The 26,593-nt window shown below is 49.4% G+C and overlaps 1 protein-coding gene across 1 annotated transcript in view; it reads left to right on the top strand.

Moving 5' to 3' along the window:
* The first annotated feature begins 1,419 nt into the window (after positions 1–1,419).
* The window catches only part of LOC134562224 (cytochrome P450 4F4-like), a 29,931-nt gene continuing 4,757 nt past the window's right edge, over positions 1,420–26,593 (top strand). The window contains 11 exon segments of the mRNA XM_063419647.1: positions 1,420–1,461; positions 3,216–3,287; positions 4,467–4,742; positions 5,240–5,332; positions 5,579–5,699; positions 6,437–6,588; positions 15,679–15,823; positions 16,210–16,220; positions 16,222–16,264; positions 16,580–16,707; positions 17,018–17,152. Of these exon segments, the coding sequence (XP_063275717.1) occupies positions 1,420–1,461; positions 3,216–3,287; positions 4,467–4,742; positions 5,240–5,332; positions 5,579–5,699; positions 6,437–6,588; positions 15,679–15,823; positions 16,210–16,220; positions 16,222–16,264; positions 16,580–16,707; positions 17,018–17,152 (1,218 nt within the window).

A 26,593-nucleotide genomic window follows, 5' to 3' on the forward strand; every position in this document is an offset into this window, starting at 1 on the left:
TTGAGCTTTAGTAATTAAAATAGAAGCTATGTGTGTGAGATATTCTTTTTAGCTCAAGAAAGAGAGAAGAAATTCTTTGCACAGAGATAACAGTTACAAGAACTCCTAAATCTTCTAGTGAAGAAGAATTTATGGCTTCCTTATCAACAGAAGCAACCTCTTCAAGGACTTAAACCAGACTCGCAGATGCTAAAGAATTGAAAGACAAGTAACAGCTGAAAACGATTGTTTTAAATAAAATATGCATAGTCATGAGGAGGTTCCTGAAAAAGAGAGAGATTTCTCTCTAGGTGCCCTTCTCCTGACTAGCCTTTGTCTGGAAGTGGGAGGGGCTGTGGCCCGGGCTACCTTCTTTTGCTATTATTGTCTCATAAATTGTCCTACTCTAAATTGTTTAACTTTTATTATTGTATTTGTATTACTTTTTTTTTAATAACCATTTTTATTTTTATTAAATTTCCAAAAATCCCAAAAGCGAGTGATTGGTGTTTATTACACTAACCCACCATTTTTCCTCCTCACGTGGCTATTCTAAACCCAAAGTTTTCCTTTCCATGAATCTCTTTAACCAGTAAGAACCTTCTTAGGCTTCTTCTTACGTCTCCCCTTTGTCAGGGAAGACACAAGAACTCCTGTGGCTCAGGAACTGAGTGCATCCCTAAGGAGCATGTGGGTGAAACCCTGCTGTCCTGGCAATGCTGATCTGTAAAACTGACGCTGTCTGGAGCTGCAGCTTGGAGCTCCTGGCAGGAGCTGTGGGGACAGGGGGGTGCCAGGGCAAGTGCCAGGGCCAGCAGGGAGCTGGGATGGGGGCAGAGCCAGGGGAAGGGCTCTCCCAGAGCCCCTGGAATGTTGGGGCTTGGACCCTGGCAACCGTCAACAGCCCACGGAATGTTTGGGATTTGGACTCTGCAGCTGCCATCAGCTCTTGGACGTTGAGGTTTGGACCTTGCAAAGGCCAAAGACCCTTGGACATCAGGGTTTGGACCTTGCAAAGGCCAAAGACCCTTGGACATCAGGGTTTGGATCAGAAAAGGCCAGTGGCCTTTGGACATTGGGGTTTGGACTCAGCAAAGGCCAGTGGCCTTTGGACATTGGGGTTTGGACTCAGCAAAGGCCAGTGGCCTTTGGACATTGACTTTTAACCTTGCTGCTGCCAACAACCCCTGGATATTGGCACTTGCCATGGCCCACGCTGCTCATGCCAAGGCGCAGATGGAGACCACCCCCTCAGCAGAGTTTTGCCTTCAGGGGAGCAGTGTCTCTGCTTGCTGCTTTCCCCAGCTCTCTGGGGCCTTCTTCCCTGCTCCTTCTTGGTCATTTGTGCTCTTTTCTTGCCTGTTCCTGCAGACCCCGAGAGAAAAGCTTGCTGCCAGGCAGGACTCAAGCAATCTCCAGCTAGCAGGCATCAAAGAGGAAATGAATCGCTTCCTTGAGCAGAGGGAGGCTCTGCAAAAGCAGGTGAGTGGAACAGCAGTGGCACCGCAGCCATCCAGCAGGTGCTCTGTGCCCTTCTGGCCTTGCCATGGCAGAGCAGCAGCTCAGGGGGTGATCCCTGGGGCTGCCTCACGCTGTGAGCGTGGCAGCTGCTCTGAAGGACACTTAGGGATCTGCTGGATCTCAGCTGCTGGCCTGGACAGCAGGGTTGGTCCTCTGGGCTCTTGAGCAGCAAGCACCAGCATGGATTTCTGCTGGCCCCTTCCTGCTGGCCTGGCTTTTGAGGTGCTTTTCCAGGTGCCCTTGGTGACCCAACGAGAGTTCAAAACAAGTTGTCCATATCCAGTGTGAGCCTGGTCCTTTCAGGACAGGGACATGTGGGAACTGACAGTGCTCAGATTTTAGGCTTTGGGCACTTGCTAAAAAGACAAGAGAGCAACTCTCTCATTCTGGCCTGGGAAAATCCAAAGGAGGAACCCAAACAATCCTTGGGAGGTGAAAAACAGTTAGCAGGTGGTGTTTTTCTAACCTGTTCAGTGGCAAAGATGTTTACAAAGAGGTGTAGGCTCTAAATGACCGGTCATTTTCATTGTACCAAAACACTGCATAAAAAGAGGGTTTTGAAGAACCAAGATTGCTCTCCACTTGCTGTAATAAGCTGAGAGTCGTGTCGTTATTATCGTGCCACCCTTAAAACAATAATGACGGGGACAAATGGAAAGTTGTCCTTTGCCTTTGCTCACAGTGTCTGCTGTGGCTGACAGGGACAGGCTGTAGCCTCTGACTGCTTTGCTCTGTTTGACTTGAGGTGGAAGAGTTGACAGCTCGGCTGGCAGCCTTCAGAGAGTGCCAGAAACCGATTGTGCACAAAGCTCAGCAAGATGGCAGTGAGGCTCTGGAGAGGGAAAAAGGCAGGTAAATGAAATCCTGTGGGACGCTGCCTTGTGATGAATGGATTCCCTCTCTCTGAGCTTTGCACCTGCCAGCATTTCCTGAGTGGCAGAGTTCTGAACTGTCCGTGCTGATGTGTTTCATTCCCTGGAGGTTGTGCTTCATTTCTTTGGAGCCCTCAGTTTCCCTGATGTAATAAACGCCAATCACTCGCTTTTGAAATTTATGAAAATTTAATAAAATTAAGAAATGGTTATATAAAAAATAGTAATACAAATATAATAATAAAGGTTAAACAATTTAGAGTTAGGACAAATTATGAGACAATAATAGCAAAGAGTTACAGCCCGGGCTGGGTCCCCTCTCCATAAACAAAAGTCAGCAGGAGAAGGACAACATTAAAAGAGAATTTACCCCTTAAGAGGAGTCACCCCATGATTATGCATATTTTGTTTAACACAAGAGATTTTGCCTGGTACTTGTCAAAAACTTTCTGCTAATCCCCCAGGCACCTTTGAGTCTAAGTCAGGCTTGAAGAGGTTGTTTCTGTTGATTAGGAAGCCATAAATCTCTTTCCTCTGGAAAATTTAGGGGTTTCTGCAATTGTTATCTCTGTGCAAAGAATTTCCTGGTTATCTTCTCTTTCTCTTGAGCTAAAAAATCTCACACGCATAGGTTTTTTTTATTTTTGATTACTAAAGCTTAATGTTAATTACAAAACTCCATTCACTATATTATTCAAATGTTAATACTTAATACTTTAATAACTTTTCAATCTAGCATAATACATAAATATCTGCATAGAGCCATATAATATGCCTTTTTCACACCTGAGGACAAAGGCTTTTGGAGTAGCTCTTTCCCTCTAAGGGCTGTTGTGTTGTTAGGTTGGTGTCTTAACCCTGCCCAAGCTGCAGTGTAAGGAGCTGGACACATCCATCAGCTCCACCTTGGGTCTGGTACCTCGAACCCTTTGGGAGCTGGGTCAGCCTGGCATCCTGATTGCTTTGCTGGGCAGAACAATCTTAAACCTGTGATCTCTGATCTGAGCCAGATTCCCCTCTGAGGAGCCCAAGGGACACCAAAGTCTCTCCTGGCCATCTGTTGCCTTGCTCTGCAGGCCAACTCTAACTCTGAAGGGGAAGGAATGGAGCCTCAGAAACCTGGAAGGAAACAACCTGGCCTGGGTCAAGCAGGTGTCTCAGCTCCATTCTGCTTTTCACCGGGGTGAGCAGCTCCTCTCAGACCGCATAGGAGAACTGCAGGAGCTCAGCATCCAGGTAACCTGTGCAGGGCATCCTCTTCTCCAGGGACACACAACACCACCTTCGGCTGCAGCTTGGAGCCCCAAGTGCTTCCTTCTGCCAGCAGCATCCACTGCTGCCGTGTCCTGCCCGGGGCTGCTGCTGCGCCCTGGGGCCAAGGCTGGCTCTGGTGTCTCCTGATGAGGTTTTTCCCCGTTCTGTCCTGCAACAGGAACTCTCAGAGGAGAAGCAGGGGCAGACTCCTTTGGAGCTCCTCCATCCCTCTTAGCAGTGGAGTTGGTGCCTGGGCTGGGCACTGAGCAATGTGGGGAACACAGGCGTGGTTATGGCAGGCTGGGGAGGGCTCTTCCAGCACAGCCAGTCCATCCCGTGTTTGAGCTGCCCCACCAAGGATGCCCATTGCCTCCCTTGCTTTGTTTGGTCTTTGTCCCCGTTGGAATCCTTGGCTTTGCCCCTTCTGTGTCCAGTGTGGTTTTTTGTTGCTGTAGGACATGAAATGAACCACACAGATGCCGTGAATTCTCAGAAGGCTGGAAAAAGGTGTTTATTCAAAATGTGATTTCTTTATCTACTATTTACAGAGACCAATATGATTGGGTGGCAAAGTAAACACCTCTTCAACCACACTGGTCAAGCCAGAGGGCCATCAAGAAGTCCCTCCTCTAAAAGGAAGGAATAACATAGATACAGTTAGCAAAACATTTCTTTTTGTGTAGAGCAAAGCGCCTGGGAAATTTCACAAACCAAAACATCTCAAACATGAAATCCACAGTTTTTTGCTTGAAGTCATTTCTCCCCCATTCCTCACCCTCCTGCTGCTCTGCTGCCCCAGCAGCAGCCCTGCCCCTGAGGCTGTGTGCATCCCTGTTGCAGATCCGCTCCCTGCAGGAAGCAGTGCAGCAGAAGGATGCTGCCCAGGCAACTCGAGAGGAGCAGCTGCTGCAGGAGCTGCAGGAGTCCCGGGCAGGCGAACGGCGCTGCAGGGACGCGGTGCAGCTGCTGCAGGCCGAGGTCTCGCAGCTGCGTCTGAGGCTCCGCAGCTCCGAGGACAGAGCAGAGGCCTTGGCCACACAGCACCAGCAGGCCAGCGGTGCCCACCGCACAGCCCAGTGCCAGCTGGACAGACTGCTCCTGGCTGTCCACCGCATGGTCAGGGACAGCAGCCACTTGGTCACTCGCAGCTCAGGCAAGCGTGGCAGGGCTGGGCTGGCAGAGGTGCAGAGGCTGTGGGAGAACAGGGGGAGTGACCAGCGGCCATGGTCAGCCTGGGGTGACAGGCTCAGCCTTTCAGCCTTTAGGCTGGCCCCAGCCTTGGCAAGTCCTGGCAGCCTGACAGCCCTGCAGGGTCACAGGTCTGTGTTTGGACAGGGAGAAATGATCAGCACCAGGAGGGAAAAGGGCCCGAGCCCTGTCGAGCCACAGGGCCCGTGCAGCTGTCCCTGGGGCAGTGCTGGCACCAGTGGTCATCAAATGAATGATGTGACACAGGCCCTGCTGCAAGGGCGGCTCTGGGACAGTGACAAAGGCACTGCCACCCTCTGGCCAGGAAGAGGCTTGGTCTGTTGTACACCCTGGCACTGAATCTTGAACCAGAACGGCTTCTCTTTTCAGAAGAGGGTCATGTTGTGGGCCTAACTGCTTCTCAGGCCAGGGATGACCCCGCAGAGCTCACGGTGGACACAGTGGAAGCAGCCCTGCAAGACCTGTGGCAGCACCTGGAGCATTCCCAGAAGGACCTGGTAACGTGTGCCCAGTGCACCCAGAAATCCTGTCCCACTGCTGGGCAGGCAGAGCACCAATGCCAGCCTGGGTGGCAGTCCTTGGAGGGGGTTTGCCGGGGGAGGCAGGAGGATCAGAGTCATATCTACCACTTCTGTCCAGCTGCCCTCTCCCACCTGGGCGATTTCTGCCTTAGTGTTTGTAGCCCTTTGTCTCCTGCCAGCAGTGGCCCCGTGAGGTGATTCTGCTCCTCTTACTTCTCCCAGAATGATGCAAGGAAGAAGATTCAGGCCTTGAAGCTGCAGCTGAGCACGACGCAGGCTCAGAGGGACTATTTGTGTGCCTGCAATCAGGAGCTGCAAAAACAGCTGGCTGAAAGACAGGAAGGTACAGCCTCTCCTCTCCTCTCCTCTCCTCTCCTCTCCTCTCCTCTCCTCTCCTCTCCTCTCCTCTCCTCTCCTCTCCTCTCCTCTCCTCTCCTCTCCTCTCCTCTCCTCTCCTCTCCTCTCCTCTCCTCTCCTCTCCTCTCCTCTCCTCTCCTCTCCTCTCCCACTGCCCCATTTCTCACCACTGGGGATCTCTGGTGCCACGCAGAGCAAAACTGCAGTGCCCTGAGATGGCGGAGGAGAAAAACCACCAGCAGACTTATCCCAAGCAGGGCCACTGAAAGCTTTTTTTGGAGGCAGACCCCGTGGCTGGCAGTGCACCTGGCTGTGCCACCAGTGAGCACCTGCAGAGCTGCTGCCTTTCAGGTGCCGTCCCTCTGCCGAGGAACTGCAGCTGGACGATTCCTTGCCTTGACTCCTCCAAACTCCAGGCCAGCCCAGAGCCTCCAGGCTCTTGGCTCTCTGTGCCAGGGCTGGACAGGCTCCCCCCAGCTCCTCTCTCTCTCTTTGACTGCCTGCTCTGCATAAGCCTAAAAGCAAACACACTTTCCTCTTCCTCTCAACCCTGCCCTTTTCATTTGTTTTTTTTTTCCTCTGCCCAGAAGTTTCCCTCATTCCTGTCAGCTGTGGGAGCCCTTGTGGGCTCAGGGCCCGGCAAACACAGCCAGGCAGAGATGCAGGATGCACATCAGTTTGCCTTTGCTTTGCTTTGCCCCTTCTCCCCCCTCCCTGGTGCAGCCATAGAGAGGGCAGAACGCAAGAACTCTCTAGAAACTGCCCTGAGGGAAGAGGCCACTGCAAGAAAGGAAGAGGCCATGACCCTTCACCAGGAGGTGGCATGTCTGCAGAGCAAACTGGAGAGCATGGAGAAGGAAAGGAAGGATGTGCTGGTGAGAGTGGCAGATACCATGAGGGGCCATTTCTTTGCTGTTTGGGGGCCTTCTCTCACTCTCTCCAAGGAGCTCCTTTCTCCAGTTACACTTTCCTCACTGCATTCTTTGGAACAGGGAGGAAAAGATGTCACAGCCATGTCAAACCCAGTCAGGCCTGAGGCTGCTGACTTGCCTCCCTGCTGGAGCTTTCTGCCCTTGGAGCTGCAGCTCTCAGTGCCCACACCTGCAGCTCTGTTCCTCCCCAAAGGAACACCTGAGCAAGGCTCCAAGAGGTTGGGGAAGGGCAGGAAGGGACCTGGGACAGGCTGAGGGAGCTGGCAAAGATGCAGCAACAAGGGGGGCCCGGGAAAGATCTGCAGCATCCCGAGAGGCAGGGAGAGGAGGGGCAGCCCGTGCTGAAAAGCAAAGAGAGACACAATCACTGACTCTTCTTCTCCCTGTTTTGGAGCACGAACGGGACAGTCTGCAGGCAAATCAAGAAAAACTGGAGTGTCGGATCCAACTTCTGGAAGAATCAGCCACAGCCTCTGAAACCCGAGCAAACTCAGCCATAGAAAGGAATTGTGCCCTTCAAGAAGAACTCCAGACCATCATATCCATCTTTCAAATTAAAAAAGAAAAACTGGAATCACAGGAAAAGGAAATGGAGATGCTCCAGCAAGAGGCAGCAGAGGCCAAAGCTTTGCAGGGCCATCTCGCTGGCATGACTGCCGACCTGTCAGAAAGGGAGAGGGAAATCAGGTTGTACCAGGAGCAGATAAGAATGCTGGAAAAGAAGAATTCAATGCAAGCATCTTCCTTGAAAAGGAAGGAAGTAAACCAAATGAGAAGAGAAGCTGAGAGGGAAGCCATGAAGGAAGAGCTGGAGCTTGTGGCTGCTACTTTGAAGCAGAGGGAAAATGGAGAACTTGAATGGAGAAAGAAGGCTCAAGCCCTGAGTGCTGCCCTTGCCAAGAGTGAAATGTCCAAAGGGAGTCTAAGGAAAAAATCAATCATCCTGCAGAGAACAGCTCCCGGCAGGGTCACGGACCAGAGCTGTCTGCAGGTAGGCACTGGGATTGATCTTCAATCCACTCAAATGCCCCTGAAGGATTCCAGTGCTATTTCCCATCCAGAGGTGGGAATATATATCCCTGTCAGTCCATGGCCTGCTTGGGCAAAGCAGCCTTGTCTGGCTGACTCCAGCCAGTGGCCACTGGCCTGCAGGAAGGTTTCCTGGCACACCCGCAACGACTGACACAGCTCTGGAGCTTGCTGCTAAAATCAGCTCCACTCCAAGAGCTGGGCATGGGGAGCTGCTTCTCCCGTGCCTGGGCAAGGGCAGGCAACACGTGGTGGTTTGGATTTGGTGCAGGAAGGAACGCAGCAGCTGAGCCCAGTGATGGACTGAACTGAGCAGAGCTTTGTCCCCAGGGCTGAACAGCAGCTGCACTGCTGGTGCTCGCAGCATGCCTCCAGAGAGGGAGAGTTCTGAGGGACAGTTTTGTGATGCTTTCAAAGAATGGAATCATCTCTGTTGCGGTGTGCGTTTTCCAGGACGCACAAGGCAGCATCGGGATGCGACACATTTCCCCCCGGGGAGACGTTTCCTCCCCGCTCTGGACTTCGGTGGTCTCGGCAGTTGCTTTTGGGGCTCAGAGGTGTATCAGAGGCGAGACAGGTCTTGGGGTAAACTAAGGAGATTTATTACAGGTATAACTGAAGCATAACAACTAAAAGCTGGACCCCAAGGACAGGGAGCACATGGTCCCACCGTGGGTTTTATAGACGGGGCGATACAAAGCAAACAACCAATGAGAATGCACTCAGGGAAGAGTCTAGGGCAGGGAATACAGAACTAAATCCAATGGGAATAGCAAAAGCAGTGTAATGATATGAAACAGCAAATGATATATCAAGTTAGGGAAGATTGGCAAGGAAGGTTCTAGAAACAGAGGCAGGGACACAGAGAAATGACATATAACATGTATAATTTAAATCATAACACACAAATTAAATATAAAGCTAGCTTGAAAACTTAAAGCAGAAAATCCACACCACAACACATCTCCTCTCTGAATACCCAGCAGGCTCCTGGAGCAGAAGGGGAGCGGCTGTCACAGCACTCAAGGAAAGGCCTGGAATGTGTGCTGAGTCTGCTTGCATCACCAGAAAAGAAGACAGAGTGGAGGGAACTCAACGCTGAGCCCAGCAGGAATCTTGGGCAGGTAAAATGGGCTTTCCCTGCCTCTGCAAAGCCTCAGGCTCCTCTGCAACACGACACTTTTCCCCAAGCAGCACTTTGAGGTGCTCTGCTTGTTTCCTTCCCTCTCCCTCTCCCCACTGAGGGCATCTCGGATTCTTGTCTCCGAGATTCGGTGGTAAAGTGTCTTTTGCCCTCTGAAACACCTGGCGCCAGAAGCAGAAGAAGAGTCAGGAGTCACCAGTTCTGGTTTTCCAAGGTTGTTTATTCTTTCTCATCTCACAGTTCTCTCTGTGCTCTGCCAAGGTTCCTGCTGCAGCAGAGAACTCGTGGCAGCTCCCCTCTGGTCAGGAGGTCTAACCCTTTTGTACCATTCCTCTGACCCAACCATGGTCCACAATGCATTCTCTATTTACAACTAATTGCCAATACCTATCACCTACCCTAACCATGTCACTCTAAACCAATCCCTTGTGACCCTGCACTGCAGAAGATGGAGGGCAAGAACAAGAAGGAAGAAGAACAGGTCCACGCCCTGATTCCTCCATCTTGGCTCTCCAGCCTCCATTCTAAGAAATCCCAAATTCTGCCTTTTCACCCTGTGATAAACCAACTACTACTCATTTCACACTCTTGAGACTTGTAATTCCTCTTTCACTCTGTGCCAAGGTTTCCAACCCCCTTGTAGAGGTTCCAAACCTCCTGCTCGGGTCCCAGACCCCTCTGCTGGGGTCGCAGACCCTCCAGGGTAGTCAGAGAGATGCCCTGGACTCTGACATGGGCACACACTTGTATTTTCTCTCTCTTGGCCTTCACAAATGCACTTCACTGGGGTGCCTCCCTCCTCGCCCCACACTTGACTCTCTTTCAGAGCCCACAGCAAGAGCTTCATGCCCCCAATGTCCTCTGGTGCAATTAAGGGTCTCTGAAGAGACATCTCCTTGCCTTGACATCCAGGGGTCCTTTTGCTCCATGTGACCCCTTCTCCCACCCTGTGTGCAGGCAGAACATCAGTGGAGGAGCTGGAAGGGCTGTAGGTGTCGGGAGAGTTTGCTCTCTGTGCGTGGGGCTTCCAAGGAGCTCGAGTAGAAGAGTTCTTCAGAGCCTTGTGTAAGCAGCAGCCTCCTGCTGAGGCACAGCCTGTGGAGAAGGGGTCAGTGCGCTGAGATCTGCTCAGGGCCAGTCTGGGAGCCTCTTCCTTCCCCTCCGACACGGACAAAGGGTTTGCCAGGGCTGGAGTGGGGGCTGTGTGGGGGCACAGCCTGTGCCGTGGGGCTGCGGGTGCTCCTCAAGTGTGGGTTTGTCTGAGCTGGGCCTCTGGGCCTCTTTCAGGTGTGCCCACTGCATCTGCAGCTGGCCCAAGACCAACAGCACCAGCAGGAGGACGTGGAGAGCTGTGCAGGGACCAGCCAGGAGCTCTCCTCTTCCTCACCACCTGCCAGCCATCATTCTGGAATAAAGAGTTTTTCAGCAGAAGATTAGATTCAGTTTTTCACTGGCACAATGAGGCTCCGGCGAGCTGTTGTGCGATTTCACCGCTCGAGGCCAGAGCTTGTCCCTGAGACAAGAAATGGGAATTTGAGGTGTCACCAAACTGCTTCTGGTCCGAGTTTTCCAGGAGAGAATGGGGAAAACCTCATCAGGAGACACCAGAGCCAGCCTTGGCCTCAGGGTGCAGCAGCAGCCCTGGGCAGGACATGGCAGCAGTGGATGCTGCTGGCAGAGGGAAGCACTTGGGGCTCCAAGCTGCAGCTGAAGGTGGTGTTGTGTGTCCCTGGAGAAGAGGATGCCCTGCACAGGTTACCTGGGTGCTGAGCTCCTGCAGTTCTGTGCTCGGAGTGGAGCTGCTCAGGAGCCTGCTGAGGAGCAGAAGGGAGCTGAGAGGCCTGGCTGATCTGTCACGGTGTCCCTCCAGCTGCTGAGGGTACCAGAGCTCCAGACCACCCACTCGTGGAACCAAGGGGCCACCGTGACACTGCGGGCTCTTGTGGAAGAAAGGGGCCACAGTGACACAGCAGGGAAAAAAAATGGGCCCAGGAGACTCTGGTCATGCTGTGGAACCTCATGGAACCAAAGGGCCTTTGTATCATAGTGGAGCTCTTTCAAACCAAGGAGATCATTGTGACATGATGGAAGATGATTGAACCAACAGGCAAGGCTGCATGGAGGCAAGGATTCCATTGTGACTCTGACAAACCAAGGATTCCACTGTGACACTGACAAACCAAGGATTCCACTGTGACACTGAAAATCCAAGGATTCCATTGTGACTCTGACAAACCAAGGATTTCACTGTGACACTGAAAATCCAAGGATTCCACTGTGACACTGAAAATCCAAGGATTCCATTGTGACTCTGACAAACCAAGGATTCCACTGTGACACTGAAAATCCAAGGATTCCACTGTGACACTGAAAATCCAAGGATTCCATTGTGTCACTGAAAATCCAAGGATTTCATTGTGTCACTGACAAACCAAGGATTCCACTGTGACACTGACAAGCCAAGGATTCCCAGCTCTACCCCTTTATAAATAAGAGTGTGTTCCCTGCTGCCAGTGACTGCCAGCACTTAGGAAAGACTCACACTTTTCACTCACAGTTTATGGTATAACATAAATTATTAATTTTATAATCATAAATCTATAATTAATATTAATAATTATTATTAAATTAATGTTAATTTATTAATATTAAATCATGACAGGTTAAGGTCCAAGGAGTGTCAGTGATAGTATCTGAGTGTAAAATTGCACTCAAATGAATACAGAGACAAGCTCTAATCCCCAATGAAACAATTAGTGTGCATCAAGTACGATTCTTACCCAACAGACATCCTTATAGGGAAGAAGAGAGGTTCAGCCCCTTGACTGATGCCAGCAGTTATCGAGGAGTCTTCCCTGACTTTTCTCTCATTCTTGATTTTAGTTTTATACTATTTCTTTCTGTTTATGTGGAGCTTGAGTCTGCCTCAAGTCAGACCTACAAATTTGCACAATGGTGCAGTCGATACAATCACTCCGTGTATGAATGGCTGCATAATCTGATCCTTCGGATTTGAAGAAAATCCTGGCCTCAAATTTTACACCTATACCCTCTAAAATCAGCCTTCTCTCCACCTCTAAAATGCTGGAGAGAAGACTGATTTAGTGAGGTTGGAATTTTGTAACTGTTAGGTAGAAATTAATGAGGGATTCCATCTTTACACCCAATGGGAGGGTTTGGCCAGGTACCCTGAGGTGTACAAGGTTCTAACAACCAGACCTGCCTCGGGAGGAAATATAATTTACAGACAGAAGTGAGGAAAGCAGTCAGGACAGGCCATCTATGTTCAACCCTTAATCAGGACCAAATTATTCTGAATCTGACCAAGGTGGACAGGCCACCTACACTTGAAGGGGGACCATATAGGTAAATATATGCTCAATAAATAGCCAAATGCCTCATCATCTAATTACTCATGCACCTGGATGGAAGAATGAGATTCCCACAGCCCCTACCTACTATCCAATAAAACCACAGCCAAGGGAAGGGGCTTGGCAGAATCAGTGGGGAAAGAAGACCCTGTCAAGCCTGGTGCACTCTCAACAGTGTGGGATGACCTCCTGCTGGTGTCGCAGCCTTCGGTGAAATACCACTACTCTGATCATTTTGGTGAGCAAAAATGATGCCCAAATGATCTTCCTGGGTAGAGGAGGGGAAGGCAGACCATATCTGAGACCCCAGTGGGTAGCCCTGGCCTTCTGTGACCAGGCTTGGCATGCTGGGGACACGGGGTACAGCTGGTCCCCTGCTCCAGTGGGGTGAGGTGGCCTCCCATCCCAGCAGAGAGAGAGCAGACCTGCTTCCTGTGACCAAACTTGGCCAGTGTGGGATGTAGAAAACGAGTTCCAAGTGTAAGTTCCTACATTTCCAGGGTGATGGGGTTGGTGACCAGTTAATTGCTGGTCATCGTGTTCTCGTGTTCCCTCCTGTTTGTTCAACTCCTTGAATTGCCTCTGCTGTTCCCAAAGATGGCACCTGTGACCATGAAGAGGGAAGTGACATCCAAGCCTTCATGCAAATTAAGAGACATTTAGCGCCATTAAAAGGAAGAAAGCCCTAGGAAAATGAGCCAACATGTATTTAGAGAAATTAGATCACAGTTTTTGCTGAGGAAGGAATAGGACTATCCCTCAGTTCCAGTTTGTAATCTTTACAGTCCCACCTTATGTTCAAAGGAGCAACACTAGAGGAAGGACCCTGGACCTCGAGCGGGCAAAGTGCCTTCCTGTGCACTCCCGTGAGGACAGAAGTCCCAGCTCTGCCGGCAGACAAAGCTGAACCCCTCCTCCTCCTCCGTGTCACCACCGGGAGCGGCGGCAGTGCACGCGACCCCTCGGGCCCCCGCTCGAGCTGACCCTTAATGAAGGGGTTCAGAGGAGCTGCTCTCCTGCCCTCATTCATTTCAGCTGGGGCCTCATCCGGGATCAGCCACACCCAAAGAGGACTGAGGATGGGACAGGCACCCACCCTACCGGGCCTCCAGGCACAGCTGGATACACCTGGACCAAGGGATGGCTGGAGAGCGGCGACACGCAGGAGCACCGGACTGTTGGGAGCCCAGGGCATCCCTCTGGTCGCACTGGAGGGTCAGGGACCCTGTCAAAGGGGTCTGCGACCCAGGCAGGGGGTTTGGAACATGTACAGGGGTTCTGGGATCTGTACAGGGGGGTTGTAGACCTTGGCACAGAGCCCAGAGAGACATGATCTTTGACTTCAGTCCATGGGAGAGACTACCTACATTGCAGGAAGAATTAAAAGTCACCAGGGTGTGAAGTAGATAGCAGTTAGTTTATCCCTGGGGGTGAATGTATTTTGGATGTGTGGGCTTGAGAAGAAAAAATGGAGGATTTGGGATGTGGTCCTGTCCTTCTTCTTCTTCTTCTTGTCTGACATTTCTGCTGTGAAGGTGGCACGTTTGGATAGGGTCAAAGCAGATATGACCTGTCTAAGCATAGGTGTTGGGTATTGGTGATTGATTGTAAATAATGGAAACGCAATATGTAGTATAAGAGGTCAAGACCCTCCCAGCCAGGAGGAGTTCATGTGTGATCCTGCTGCTGCACGGAGCTCCGCAGGGCACAAGAAGAGCTTGAGAGATAAGACCTAATAAACAAAGAGCAAGACCTTGAAAAACTAAAAACCTGAAGACTCCGTGTTTTTCTTTGCATCCTGCTGGTGACTCCTGAAAGGGCAGAGACATTTTACCACCCTGACCTCAGGGGGTTAAACCTGAGACCGGACTGGTGAGTGAGACCGGTGGTGGGAGTAGGAGGCGAGTGAGGTGTGAGTGAGACGGGGGCCGGCAGCTCAGACCCCAAAGCGACTGTGGACCCCTTACTACCGCGGTTCTGGGCTCCTGAGGGGGCTGGCTGGGAGTGGGGGCAAGTGAGAGGAAATAAGGAGTACTTGAGGTGCCTCCAAGGGGGATAAAGAGGGGCGCCCGCCGGGTGTGTGGAGGTAACTAGAGAGTGAGTGACACACAGAAAAAGGGGGAGGCCCCTCTCTCAGGGCTTAGCGGCCCAGGCCCTTGCAGAGTGCAAAGAGCCTAGGTGTAGAGGGGGTGGTGTAAGCTTACAGGGTGTCCCCAGGCGCTGCTGGCACCAGGGTCCACGAGGAGCCCGGTCCCCTGGGTCACACCAGATGTGCCGTAAGTGTTGTGTTGGTGCAGTCCTGGGAGGGGGCCGTAAACCTGCCCAGAGCACAGGGGTGGGGGGCCAGGGATCGGGCAAGAAGGAAAGAACAGTGGGACCTGACGTCAAAAATAATTGGAGAAGAATGCATCATGAGGGTAGGGGAAGAGTATAAGACCTCAGTAGGAAAAACAGCTTGTAAAAGATATTTAATAACAAAAACTTTAGGCCCTAAGTACATTCCCCAAGAACCCAATCGTTACTTGTCCATTGAGAAGAAAAAGAAAGGGTGCATCTGTCATGAGGGTATGGGCTGCATGAACGTGCTGATAAAGAGATAAATCCCTTTTGGGGAGTAAAGAGAAGTGTCCAAATATTGGGAATGTCCACCAGAAACAAGCGGTACCTTTGGGGAGGCTCCTGAACAATTCTTTTGGATCTGCAGAAATACAGCTTACACCAAACTGCCAGGGGACTGGGCTGGGAGTTGCACCATAGGAATTATTAAACCTGCCTTCTTCTTACTCATAAAGAGATCAGAATCAAATTTGGGAGTTCCAGTATATGACGACCTGAGAAAGACGAACCGGAAAAAGAGAAGCATAGTTGGGATAGGGGGGACCCAAAAGTGGAAAAGTATGGACCCCAGAAGAAATCATTGAAACTTATGGGCCGGTCACCTGGGCTCAAGATGGGTCCTGGGGACACCATACCCCAATTTATTTGTTGAATCAGATCATCCGACTCCAAGCAATACTTGAAAAAGTTTCCAACAGAACAGCCCTCGCCCTTGATCATATATCTATATGGCACCAGCAAAGGGACAGCAGGGACAGGGTGGTGGCACCTGCGAGGGGACAGAAGCAATGGGATGGTGGCACTTGGGAGGACAGTGAGGATGAGGTGGAGGTGCCAGCAGAGGGACGGGGGGACAGGGTGGTGGCACATGTCAAGGGACAGAGGGGATGGCCCCTGCGGGGGGGACAGTGAGGACGGGGTGGCAGCACCTGCAAGAGGACCGTGCGAACAGGGTAGTGGCACCTACAAGGGGACAGAAGGAATGGGGTGGTGGCAATTGGGGGGGACAGCGAGGAGAAGGTGGTGGCACCTGCGAGGGGACAGTGGGGACAAACACACATGTCCACAAGGCTGGCAGTGTTCTGAGGACACACACATCTCCCCAAGCCTACCTGTGCCCCCAGTGACACAGCTGTCCCCTGTTGTCCCCAGGGCCAGAGCACGGAGCAAGGCCTCCAGCAGGTGGACACCTTGGTGGCCCGGTACTGTCATGGCTGCCTCTGGTGGGGGCTTCCCTGGCTGCCCGTCCTGCTCCTCTTCCACCCCAGCACCCTCCGGCCACTCCTCAGAGCCTCAGGTAGGACATGGGACACCAGATGGGTCCCCAGGGCCACCCATGAGTATCACCACAGCTGGCACAGAGACCTGGCAGGGCCCAGGCAGTGGCCACCAACCCAATCCCAGCGGTGTCACCATGGCCAGGCCAAATGCCACCCTATAGTGGCCACCAACCTGTCCATGGGGTTCCCCAAGGCCACCCAAAGGTGTCACCATGTCCAGCTCTGGTTTTCCCCCAACCCCCATCCTTAGTGGCCATGGGTGCTGAGAGAGGGTCCCCATCCCAGGGTCCCCACCTGAGGGTCAATGGGTGCAGACAGGGTGGCCTCATCCCCAGTGTCCCCACCCAGGGGACCCGATGCCACCCCAGTGAATCCCTACCCACCCCGTCCTTGTACCCTGCAGCTTTTGTGGCCCCCCAAGGACAAAATTTTCTACGGCTTCCTCAAGCCCTGGCTGGGTGAGTGCAGGGGGCTACGGTGGGGACAGCACCCCTGGGTGCCCTGCAAATGGAGCTGGGTGTCACAGCACCCCTGGGTGGCCCCACAGATGGATCTGGCTGTGTCACAGGGGCAGTGGAGGATGGAAACATCACCCCTGGGTTCCCCCAGGATGGATTTGGGTGTGTCACAGGGGACATGGGAGGTGGGGGACAGGGTCAGACCCCCTGGGTGCCCCCAGGATGGATTCGGGTGTGTCACAGGGGACAGGGGAGGTGGGGGACAGGGTCAGCTCCCCTGGGTGCCCTCGGCGGACCCCGGTGTCCCCTCGCCAGGGGAGGGGCTGCTGCTGAGCGGCGGGCAGCGCTGGGCACGGCACCGGCGGCTCCTGACGCCCGCCTTCCACGGGGATGTGCTCCGGAATTACCTGGGAATCTTCAACCAGAGCACCCGCGTGCTGCTCGTGAGAGATCCGAGATGGGCACGAGTCCCCCACCTCCACCCCAAATTCTGACCTGCACCCCCAACCCTGACCTGCACCCCAAATCCTGACCTGCACCCCAAATCCTGAGTCCCGCACCCAAAATTCTGTCCTGCACCCACTGCTGCACCCCGAGTCCCGTCCTGTTTCCCAAATCCTGTACTGTCCCACACCCCGAACCCAACTCTGCCCCCTCTCCCACCCCTGTCCCACCCCCAAATTCACCCCCTGCCCCTATCCCCTGTCCCTGACCCCCTCCCTGTTCCCTCCCTGACCCAGTCCGTCCCCACAGGCCAAGTGCGAGGCAGCAGCAGCAGCAGCTGGCGGGGGGCCGGTGGAGTTGGAGGTGCTGCAGCCCCTGAGCCTCCTCACCCTGGACACGCTCCAGAAGTGTATCTTGAGCCACGAGAGCCACTGCCAGGAGCGAGTGTCACCTGTCCCCACTGACCATCCTGGTGGCTGTGGTGGCCTCACCATGGTCCCTGCTGACCATCACGGTGACCGTATAGGCCCCACCATGGCCCCCACTGGCCATCCTGGGGGCCATGGTGGCCCCGCCGTCATCCCTGTTGGCCATCCTGGTCCCACCATTGCCCCCTGGCCATCCTGCACTTGTCTTCATTGGTCATTCTGGTGGCCCCAATGTCCCCACCATCGTCCCTGTTGGCCATCCTGGTCCCACCATTGTCCCGATTTGGACATCCTGGCCCTGCAATTGTCCCCACTGGTCATTCTGGTGGCCCTAATGTCCCCGCCGTCATCCCTGTTGTATCACCGTGGAGGCCTAGCCAGGAAACAGACTGGGGACACAGATCTGGGTCCAACAGAGCATGCAGGGCAGAAGCCCCGGTCTTAGTTTATTTTGCCATTATATACCTGTGGCAAGGTGACCATGGATTGGAGAAGGGTATCCCCACCTCTCCTACCACATTGGTCCAGGAGGCTGTCATTCAACCTCCTCTTCTCTTGGAGAAAGAATTCATAACATTGCCAATATTTACAAAACATGGTCCTGTGTTTACAATTCACCAGCGTGAGAAACTGCACATTTCTCCTTTAATATGAACGCTCAGTAAACCAGGAAAATTCATGGCAACATCTCACCCTTTTAAGTATATTAAAAAGAAAACAAGAAAAGAAAAGTGAACAATTCTATGACAGGAAAAAAGAAAGAAAGAAAAAAAAAACCTGTATAAAGTTCACCGACCTTCATTTAGGTAACGGTGTGAGGGCTACATGTTGGTCTGATTCTGCCTTTGCTACCCAGGGTTTCACCCTGAACCCCTTGCAATAACCTTCTCAAAATATCTCGAGCATAGTCTAACATAATTTAACCAACAACCCTCATATATTTAAATTTTTATAAGATACAAGGGAATATACGGTGCAAAAGGCAGGAGCATTCCAAGAAAATTTTACTACTCAATTGAAAATTCTGAACCCCAAAAGTTCTGTCCCAAAACCACAACCCCCAAACAACGTGCACTTTCCCCACAGAGGTCACAATGGCTACCATACATAAAACTGAACCATAGCAAACAATTCCTCTGAGTCCATGATTAACAGTCCGCTGGCTCTCAGCATCACACTGCTCCAATCAGTCCTTGTCCAGCAGCTCCACAGGATCCAAAGTCTCTATGGAGGCCATATAGGAAAAGAGAGGATGCTAGTCCGTGTCCATGTTAATCAGATCTCGAAGAGGCTTCTGTGATGGGTTGGCACTAGGGTGGCACAGGGTGCACAAGGTTTCAGGATCAAACAGGATCAGTCCAATGCACCTGAGGCAGCTCAGCAGACTTTCAGCGGCCGCCTTCATGGCAAAGATCCCAGAACCTGAGGATAGAGAACTTAGAAAACACAAATTGAGCAATTGACTTTTTCTCAAAGAATGCATGATATATAGGATGTGGACGTAGAAACCCACTGCAAGGTCCAAAGAAAACTGACCATAGCTATGTGGCAACATCAACACTTCCTACACTTGAGATGATGGCTGTACACCAGCCAGAGAATTTTGCTCTTGTTCTAGAGCTTGGGGAACTGTTTCGTCCCCCTGATGTCTTCTTCTTTTTCTTCGTCTCCGACTTTTCAGGCTTGTCAAGGGCTTGGCATGACCCACTGCTTTGCAAGTTTCTGCAGTATGGTCTGGACCCCCACATTGTGTGCAGAGAAACAAGGGAGTCACTTTCTGTGCCTCCTTTTCCTGTTCCCCACTAGCCTGAATATCTGCCTGTGTTTCATTATTCTGCCCCATATCAGCCGGCTGTGAAGCAGCCGTTGGGGTAATCACCATAGACTCACAGGTGTTCAGAACTGCACAGGTCTGGACCATCTCCAGGACATTAGAAGTCTCTGGAATGGTTTCCAGGAGCCTCTGGCAAGCCAAATTAGCATGGCTTCTTGCCAATTGCTCCAATAGTATCATTCTTAAGGTGCTATCCTCAACTCTCACCTCTATAAAATTCATCAGACGCACTATAAGTCGATGAAAAGGTTCACCTGGCTTCTGTGCTATATCTGAGAAGTCTTGCTTTGGGGAGAAGGATAACTTGGTTTTTATCAATGCAGATATCCCTATGTATCTGCACGATTCTAAGACAGTGCGAGAAAGGCCAGTTTGCACATCAGGGCAAGCATATTGATTCCTCCCCATAAGTAGGTCAACTCCGACCCCAAACAAGGGATCATCTTGAGGCAGGTGGCTATGTCTGACAGCCATTTCTCCAGCTAAGAATTTCCAACTTCTCTCAAAGGTAAAAACCTGTTGAGGTTCAAACAGCACTGATGCGAAACCTCTGATCTCATAGGGAAATATGAGATTCTCAAATTCTGCACTTATCCATTGAATTGCTTCAGTGAAGCTTGTATTATTTCTTGCCACGTCCCTTAATAAGGGAAACGGGACTGCCCATGATGGGTCATCATGGCTATGATGCTGTGGAACCATGCCCACAGGTCCCTGAACTGGCTCGGGCAAAGCTGCATCTGCAGGCAGCAGCTCCGTTAGGTCAGCAGCTTGATTCACCTGGGATGCAGGACTAAAAACCTCATCCGATTTCATAACAGGAGAAGCGTGCACATCAGAAAACGCTTTTGCCCCGTTATCATCTCCCACAGCCGACCCGGCCCCGTAGGGGGGGTGGGCGGGGGACAGTGTGTTAGAAAAACAGAGGAAGACAAGCCTCATGCTATCATGGTCAGCAAGTCTCTTTTTATTGAAATCTGGTTTTACATTTATAGTGCTGTTAATTAGCTTATACATATTGTAAAATTAGAGCTCATGATTGGTTAACAATATCTTAACACAATAATCTTACTAAAGTTACAAATTAATTATTTTTGTATATTTTCACATCTCCCTGGCACATACATTCTCTTTTTCGCACGTACCTCCTCATCCCACACCCTAGATGTTGCAGCAAGGTCATACCATCTTTGCTGCTTCATCACATCCATCCTGCTGCTTCTTCACGTCCAGCACGTACACACAGTCAAATCTCAACTAGTTTAACAATATCATGGCCTTTGCTATGCAGCCATGCCTCAGACAGCTCAACCAAGCTCTCCACACTTTCCCCGTTTTCTTTAGATTGAACAAGGAGTTGCTGATGAAACATTTTTTGAACAACTTGATGCATCAAATTTTGTAAGCAGATACAGATACAAGGCAAACAAATAATTAACAAGAAAATCACTATGCCTGCTGTGATAACTATTTTTAACATTGAGGTTAGCCAAGGACCTAATCCCAAAGAAGCAAGTCATCCGTCTAGGCCCCATCCCTGTTGCAATTTTAATTGTCCTGTCAATTTTCGTAAATTTGAAATTTGAGCATGAATGGATTGAGAGTGATCAGATAAATTCATACAACACATTTCTTCAAAATCTTCACAGCCATGACCTTGTGCTTAAAGCAAAAAATCGATCGTAGCCTGATTTTGAACAGAAGCGTGTCTGACTGAATTCACATCTACTAATAAATTGCTTAAGGCAAGTGAAGTGGCATTGGTTTGTTTTGCTAGCCAACATCCTAATTTATTAAGAGTAGTTAAGCTTTGAGCTGATGCTACTCCTGGGGCAAAAATAGATGCAGCAATTATTTTGTCTGGGGACCAAAATTCCATGTTTGATTTACACCCTGATGTAAACTGATGAGCCATTCTTTTTGTTCGCTTCTGAGCGCGCGCTCGACTTAAGATCATAGATGTGTTCGGGGTAAGCAATGATAGTCGTCCCAATGTACATGGATCACTTTTCATCCTAGAAGGAATACCTGCCCAGGCTCTGTCACCACAAATAAAAAACATTCCAGATGGTAACTGACGTGGTGTTAAGGTAGATACAAAAACTTTAGGAGAAGTATAGTTGCACCAAAATGTAGAATTTCGATAGACTGCTAGGGAAGAGTTAACTATTGTGGCATGATTATTTTCAGAACGTAAAGTTTTACTGATAAAGTCAAAAACAACACATCCATCAGCCTGAACTGATCCTAACAACTCAATTTCTTGTGGTTCTAAGGGTGCTGAAGGTAGATAAGGCACCCACATATCCCAAGTATCCACTGCTGACCGAGAATTGTTCTTTTTACAAGGAGGGACAAAGGAAGGACAAGGCCAGTTATCAACAGGTAATTCTACCAAACATGTGGAAAAAGGGTTTCCTGGAGATGAAAGAGAAAGACATATTGTATTTTGATTAGTTAGGTTGGCCATAGTAACCCAGATGTTTGTTTTTGGCTGTGGAGGAACCCACCAAGCATTTGTTACACAAAACCAAAAAATCAGTAAGTATAAAACCTTCATGTTTGCTTCTTACCCTTCTTACTTTTTTTTTTACATCTAAGTTTTCTAAACCTCCTATTGAGATGCTCCCAGTCTTGTGGTGTAACGGTCCACAAGCGAGGAATATAACAGTCTGTATCACATCTTTTTTGAATTATATATGTGCTAGTTATACCCGCTACTTTTTTTATTAAATGTTGCAACTGCCAGCGAGCAAAAGCAAGATGCTGTTGTTCTACACTCTCAAATAATGTTATTGCTTGATGATAAGGTAACCGAGTTTTACTCTCAAGTGCCTGACGAGGATTTTCTTTCCTCCAAGCTCCTTTACATATATTATACCATGGTTCACCCTGCAGTTGTTTCTGATATACCCACCTTTGTTGATTATATCCCCCACAACAAATTAAAACCCAAGCACCATGCTTTTGATTTGAACAACAATAACAACAAGAAAAATTAGTATCTCCTAATTGATAATTTGTTAAACAAGCTATTAAATATGCAAAATGGTCCACTGTATATATATAACAGATGGAAGGTTCAATCACTGTCTGGAGAAACTTCCGATAAGGGCGAACCAGACCATCCAGGCGTAACCGAGGATTCCTGATGGCCTCCGTTTTGGGGTTTTAATGCCGGCTTTGTCCACCGAGCTGGAATCCACTCAGGTCCTGTAGGGGTAGAAACACATAGATATCCTTTTCCCCAATATAAAATTTTCGCTGGACCTTGCCATAAACCTGTTTTTAAACACTTGTACCTGACCCATATTTCTGTTGATTTTGTCTTGTTCCCACTAGAGCTGTCAAAATGTGTGATAACTGCTGGTACCTTTGATGACCCAAACACACACAAATAATTCAATACAAACAACGTTTTGGCCACACGTTCCTGAATGTCTGTGATATGACTGAACTTTTCAATATAAGTCTTTAAGGTACCATTTGCTCGCTCTACAATTGTCTGTCCCCTAGGATTATGTGGTATTCCTGTAATATGTTTCACACCCCATTGCTTCAAAAAGGCTTGAACCCTACTGCTGATATAGGCTGAACCATTGTCTGTTTTCAGCTGTTGACAGACTCCCATAACTGCAAAACAACTGGTTAAATGTCTAATGACATGAATAGCCCTTTCGCCTGACTGAGGTGTTGCCCAAATATAGTGACTATATGTGTCAATTGTCACGTGAACATATTTCAGGCGACCAAAACTATTAACATGTGTAACATCAGTTTGCCACAATTCATTAGCTGCTACTCCACGAGGGTTAACCCCTGTTCCTAGCCCTAAACCTCCATTATGGTTACAGCATATAGGACAGCTTCTGACAATTGCAGTGGCTTCAGCATGTGAAATATGAAATTCTCTCTGAAGTCCTTTTGCATTCTGATGAAAAATAGAGTGAGCTTCTCGTGCTAACACATGCTGAGGTAATGGCACTGTTGTAACTGCAGACACAAGTTCATCCGCCCGTTGATTTCCTTCCCCTAAGCCAACGTTCCACTTATGGCTCCGAATATGGATTACTGCATAAGGTTGTTCTCGCTGATGTAAAGCTTTTCTCAACTGTACCAAAAGCTGATAGAGTTTTTGATTCTGTACTTCCTTAATAAAGGCATCCTCTATTCGTGCAACAATACCTGCCACATATAGTGAATCAGTCACCACATTAATTGGTTCTGCAAAATGAGATATTGCCCAAACCACAGCAAGAAGCTCTAGTGTTTGCAAGGTGTCAGTCTCTTCAGCTGACAGCATATTCTTTTTCCAAGAACCTTGTTCCTGCCATGTAATAGCAGCCTTACGGGATTTCTTTTCAGCATCTGTATATACAGTAAGTGCTCCTAGTATGGGCCTGTCATTTCTTTTAGGAACTAACATCCATTTTTGCATCCCTACCCATTTCAATGGAGCCTTGCTGTTATTAGGCGCGATAGTACTAGTGCTGCCTAATAGTGCTTCCTGCAATTCAGCAGAATTAGCCAAATACCAATCCAGTGTATCTCGTTGCAATGGCAGAAAAATTGTTTCAGGCTCCAAACCTATAACTTGTAAAACACGCTGACGTCTTTTCTTGATGAGTAGACTCAGTAATTCAATTTTTTGCCATACAGTCTTATGTTGTTGTAGTGGGGGCATAACCCATTCAAGCACCCATTGCTCCCCCGTTTTCTTTAAATGCTGAATCAATGCACCCATAAAATGAGTGGGACCCATCCATATAGCCAAGTCAATAGGGAGGTCCAAAGATCTTCGGCGAACCTGACCCTGCAAAATGTACTCAGCAATGAGTTGAATCACCTGTTGCTGCTGAGGGGAAACAATCACCTGTTGTGTGGGATCAGTCCCTTTTAATAAGGGGCGTAACTGATCAATTAGTTCATTAGGAATCCCAACCATAGGTCTGAGCCACTGTAAATCTCCTAACAGTTTTTGTGTATCATGTAATGTAGTGATGTTGTGATGAAATTGCAGTTTTTGAGGAGAAACTGTCTGATCAGTCAAAGTCCATCCCAAATATTTTCATGGAGAAGATCGCTGAATTTTTTCAGGGGCAATAGTTAGATTATGCTTAGCAAGAGTCTGTTGAATGTGGTGAATTTGTAAATCCGAAAAAGGCTGAGGTTGAGCAAACAAAAGGTCATCCATATAATGATAAATGACAACCTGAGGCCACTGTTGTCTAAGAGGCTGTAAAGCTGCATTAACAAAAAGCTGACACAAGGTGGGGCTGTTGCGCATCCCTTGCGGCAATACAGTCCATTCAAACCTTTGATCAGGGCTTTGACGGTTTACAGCTGGTAAGGTAAAGACAAACCTAGGTGTATCCTGAGGGTGCAATGCAATAGTGAAAAAACAGTCTTTTAAATCCACTATTAGCAATGGCCAATGTTGTGGTAACATAGCTGGATTAGGTAAACCTGGTTGAAGAGCTCTCATCGGTTCCATTTGAGCATTCACTGCACAAAGGTTATGAAGTAGTCGATATTTTCCAGATTTTTTCTTTATGACAAATATAGGAGTGTTCCATGGGCTGGTAGACAGTTTCAGGTGACCTTGCTGAAGTTGTTCTTGCACTAAAGCATGTGCATGTTGTAAGCTTTTCCCTTTCAGTGGCCACTGCTTAACCCACACAGGAGTTTTTGTATTCCAGGTGAGGGGAATGGGGAAAGACCAAGCAGCAGCCATTATCCCAAAGGGTGATCATTGGTGAGAACAATACCGAGTTGTGCCAACACATCTCGTCCAATTAAACATTGTACAGTAGGTGGTAGTGTTGTAATTGAAAAAGATGCCTGTGCATGTTTCCCATCGATGACTATTCCAGTCACTGTTGAGGCAGCTGCCTGCAGTGGCCAAGCATGAGGCCATTCACTTGGAGCAATAATACCAGAATCTGCTCCCGTGTCCAACAATCCTACAAGTTTTATAACTTGTCCATTAAAATGAAACTCAACTATCTTCCGAGGTTGTGTAGAAAGATCTATAGTCAATAATGTTAGTTCTCCTGTGGAGCCAAAAGCCCCTTGATTTCTTGCTTCATGTCGCATAGGAGAAACCTGTTTAGCCAATTGAGGAAAAGGTATCAATTGTGCCAGTCTCTGTCCCTTTTTAATTTGTAGAGGAGGGAATGGAGTATAAGCCATAATCATAATTTCTCCACAATAATCCACATCAATGACACCAGGTAAAACAAATAATCCCAGCATAGTTGTAGAAGAGCGTCCCAGCAAAAGTCCACCTACTGGCTGTCCATTAATTAAAATAGGTCCTATAAGTCCAGTGGGGATCTTGTGAGGGTGTGTAGTCATGATGGTGACATCTACTGAGGCTGCCACGTCCATGCCGAGGCTTCCGCTGGTGGCTGGTTGCAGTTGTTGGTTGGCACTGTTGGCATTGCAGCTGCTATTTGTGTCCTGGCGCGGCGACTGCTGTTCGCGCTGCTCCTGAAGTTTCCCGATCTCCGCCGACAGGCGTGGGTGTTATGTGAGTCACTGCGGCATTTTGCACACCAGACTCCTGCAGCATTACACTCTCTCCGGACATGTCCATTATTTCCACAACAAAAACATTTTATGTGAGCACCAGAAGAGGAGGGGCGAGGACCAGTGCTAGCCGTTGCCACTTGGAGAGGAGCAAGAGCTGCCATTACCTGCGTCTGTGAAGCTTTTGCCTGTTCTTGTAATCCTAAGCCTAATTGTTTTATAGCATCCACTAAAAATGCCTGAGTGCCTGAAGGCACAGTTGCTGCTTTTTCTAACAAGTCAGCTATTGTCCAATTCCCAGCCATAGTGTTTATCATAGACCTAGTGTGTGAATTGCTATTTTGAAGGACACACTGTTTTAACAATGCCCCTTTCATGTAATCCTGAACACCCGCTCTATCTATAGCTTCTGCAACTTTGTCTATAAAAGATCCCAGAGTTTCCTCACAACCCTGCTTTATTCCCATATATATGGGTACCCCCTCCGGAGCTTTAACCCTTGCAATAGCCCTTCTAGCTACTGTCATAGCCTCTCGACACTTGTGTGGTCCCATAAGTGCTTGAGCCTCCATAGTTTGATAATTTCCCAATCCTAACAATTCATCCAGTGTCAAACCTTGTAACGGATCACCTTGTCCCCTCTGTACAGCTACCGAAGCTTGTGCCTCTGCCTGCCAATGTGCATTAAACAACAGATGCTGATGTTGTGTAAAAATAAGTCTAGCTATTCCTTTTATGTCATTTGGCAACAAAACATGAGCATTGAAAAGATACTCCAGCATCTGTTTTACAGGCTCACTAGTAACCCCATATTGCCCTACTGTCGAGCGTAACTGTGCTAATATTTTCCAATCTAAAACTGTAACTGTTGCCTGTAAACCTCCTGCTGGATTTGGTGAAAAAATAACTGGAAAAGCTAAACAATTAGAGGCGGCCTCCACCATGTCGTTATCACCCTGCTCAGCGCCCTGTCGAACCAGAGCAGCTCATACCTCGCGGCGTTCCCTAGCCATGGCCCCCACAAGGTCAGATTCTGCCCTAGGGATAGGCTCCTGGCTGTTTGGGACTATAGCCAGCTGAGGTGATACGGAG

This window comes from Prinia subflava, chromosome 26 (assembly GCF_021018805.1).
Source record: "Prinia subflava isolate CZ2003 ecotype Zambia chromosome 26, Cam_Psub_1.2, whole genome shotgun sequence".
In the NCBI taxonomy this organism is placed as follows: Eukaryota; Metazoa; Chordata; class Aves; order Passeriformes; family Cisticolidae; genus Prinia; species Prinia subflava.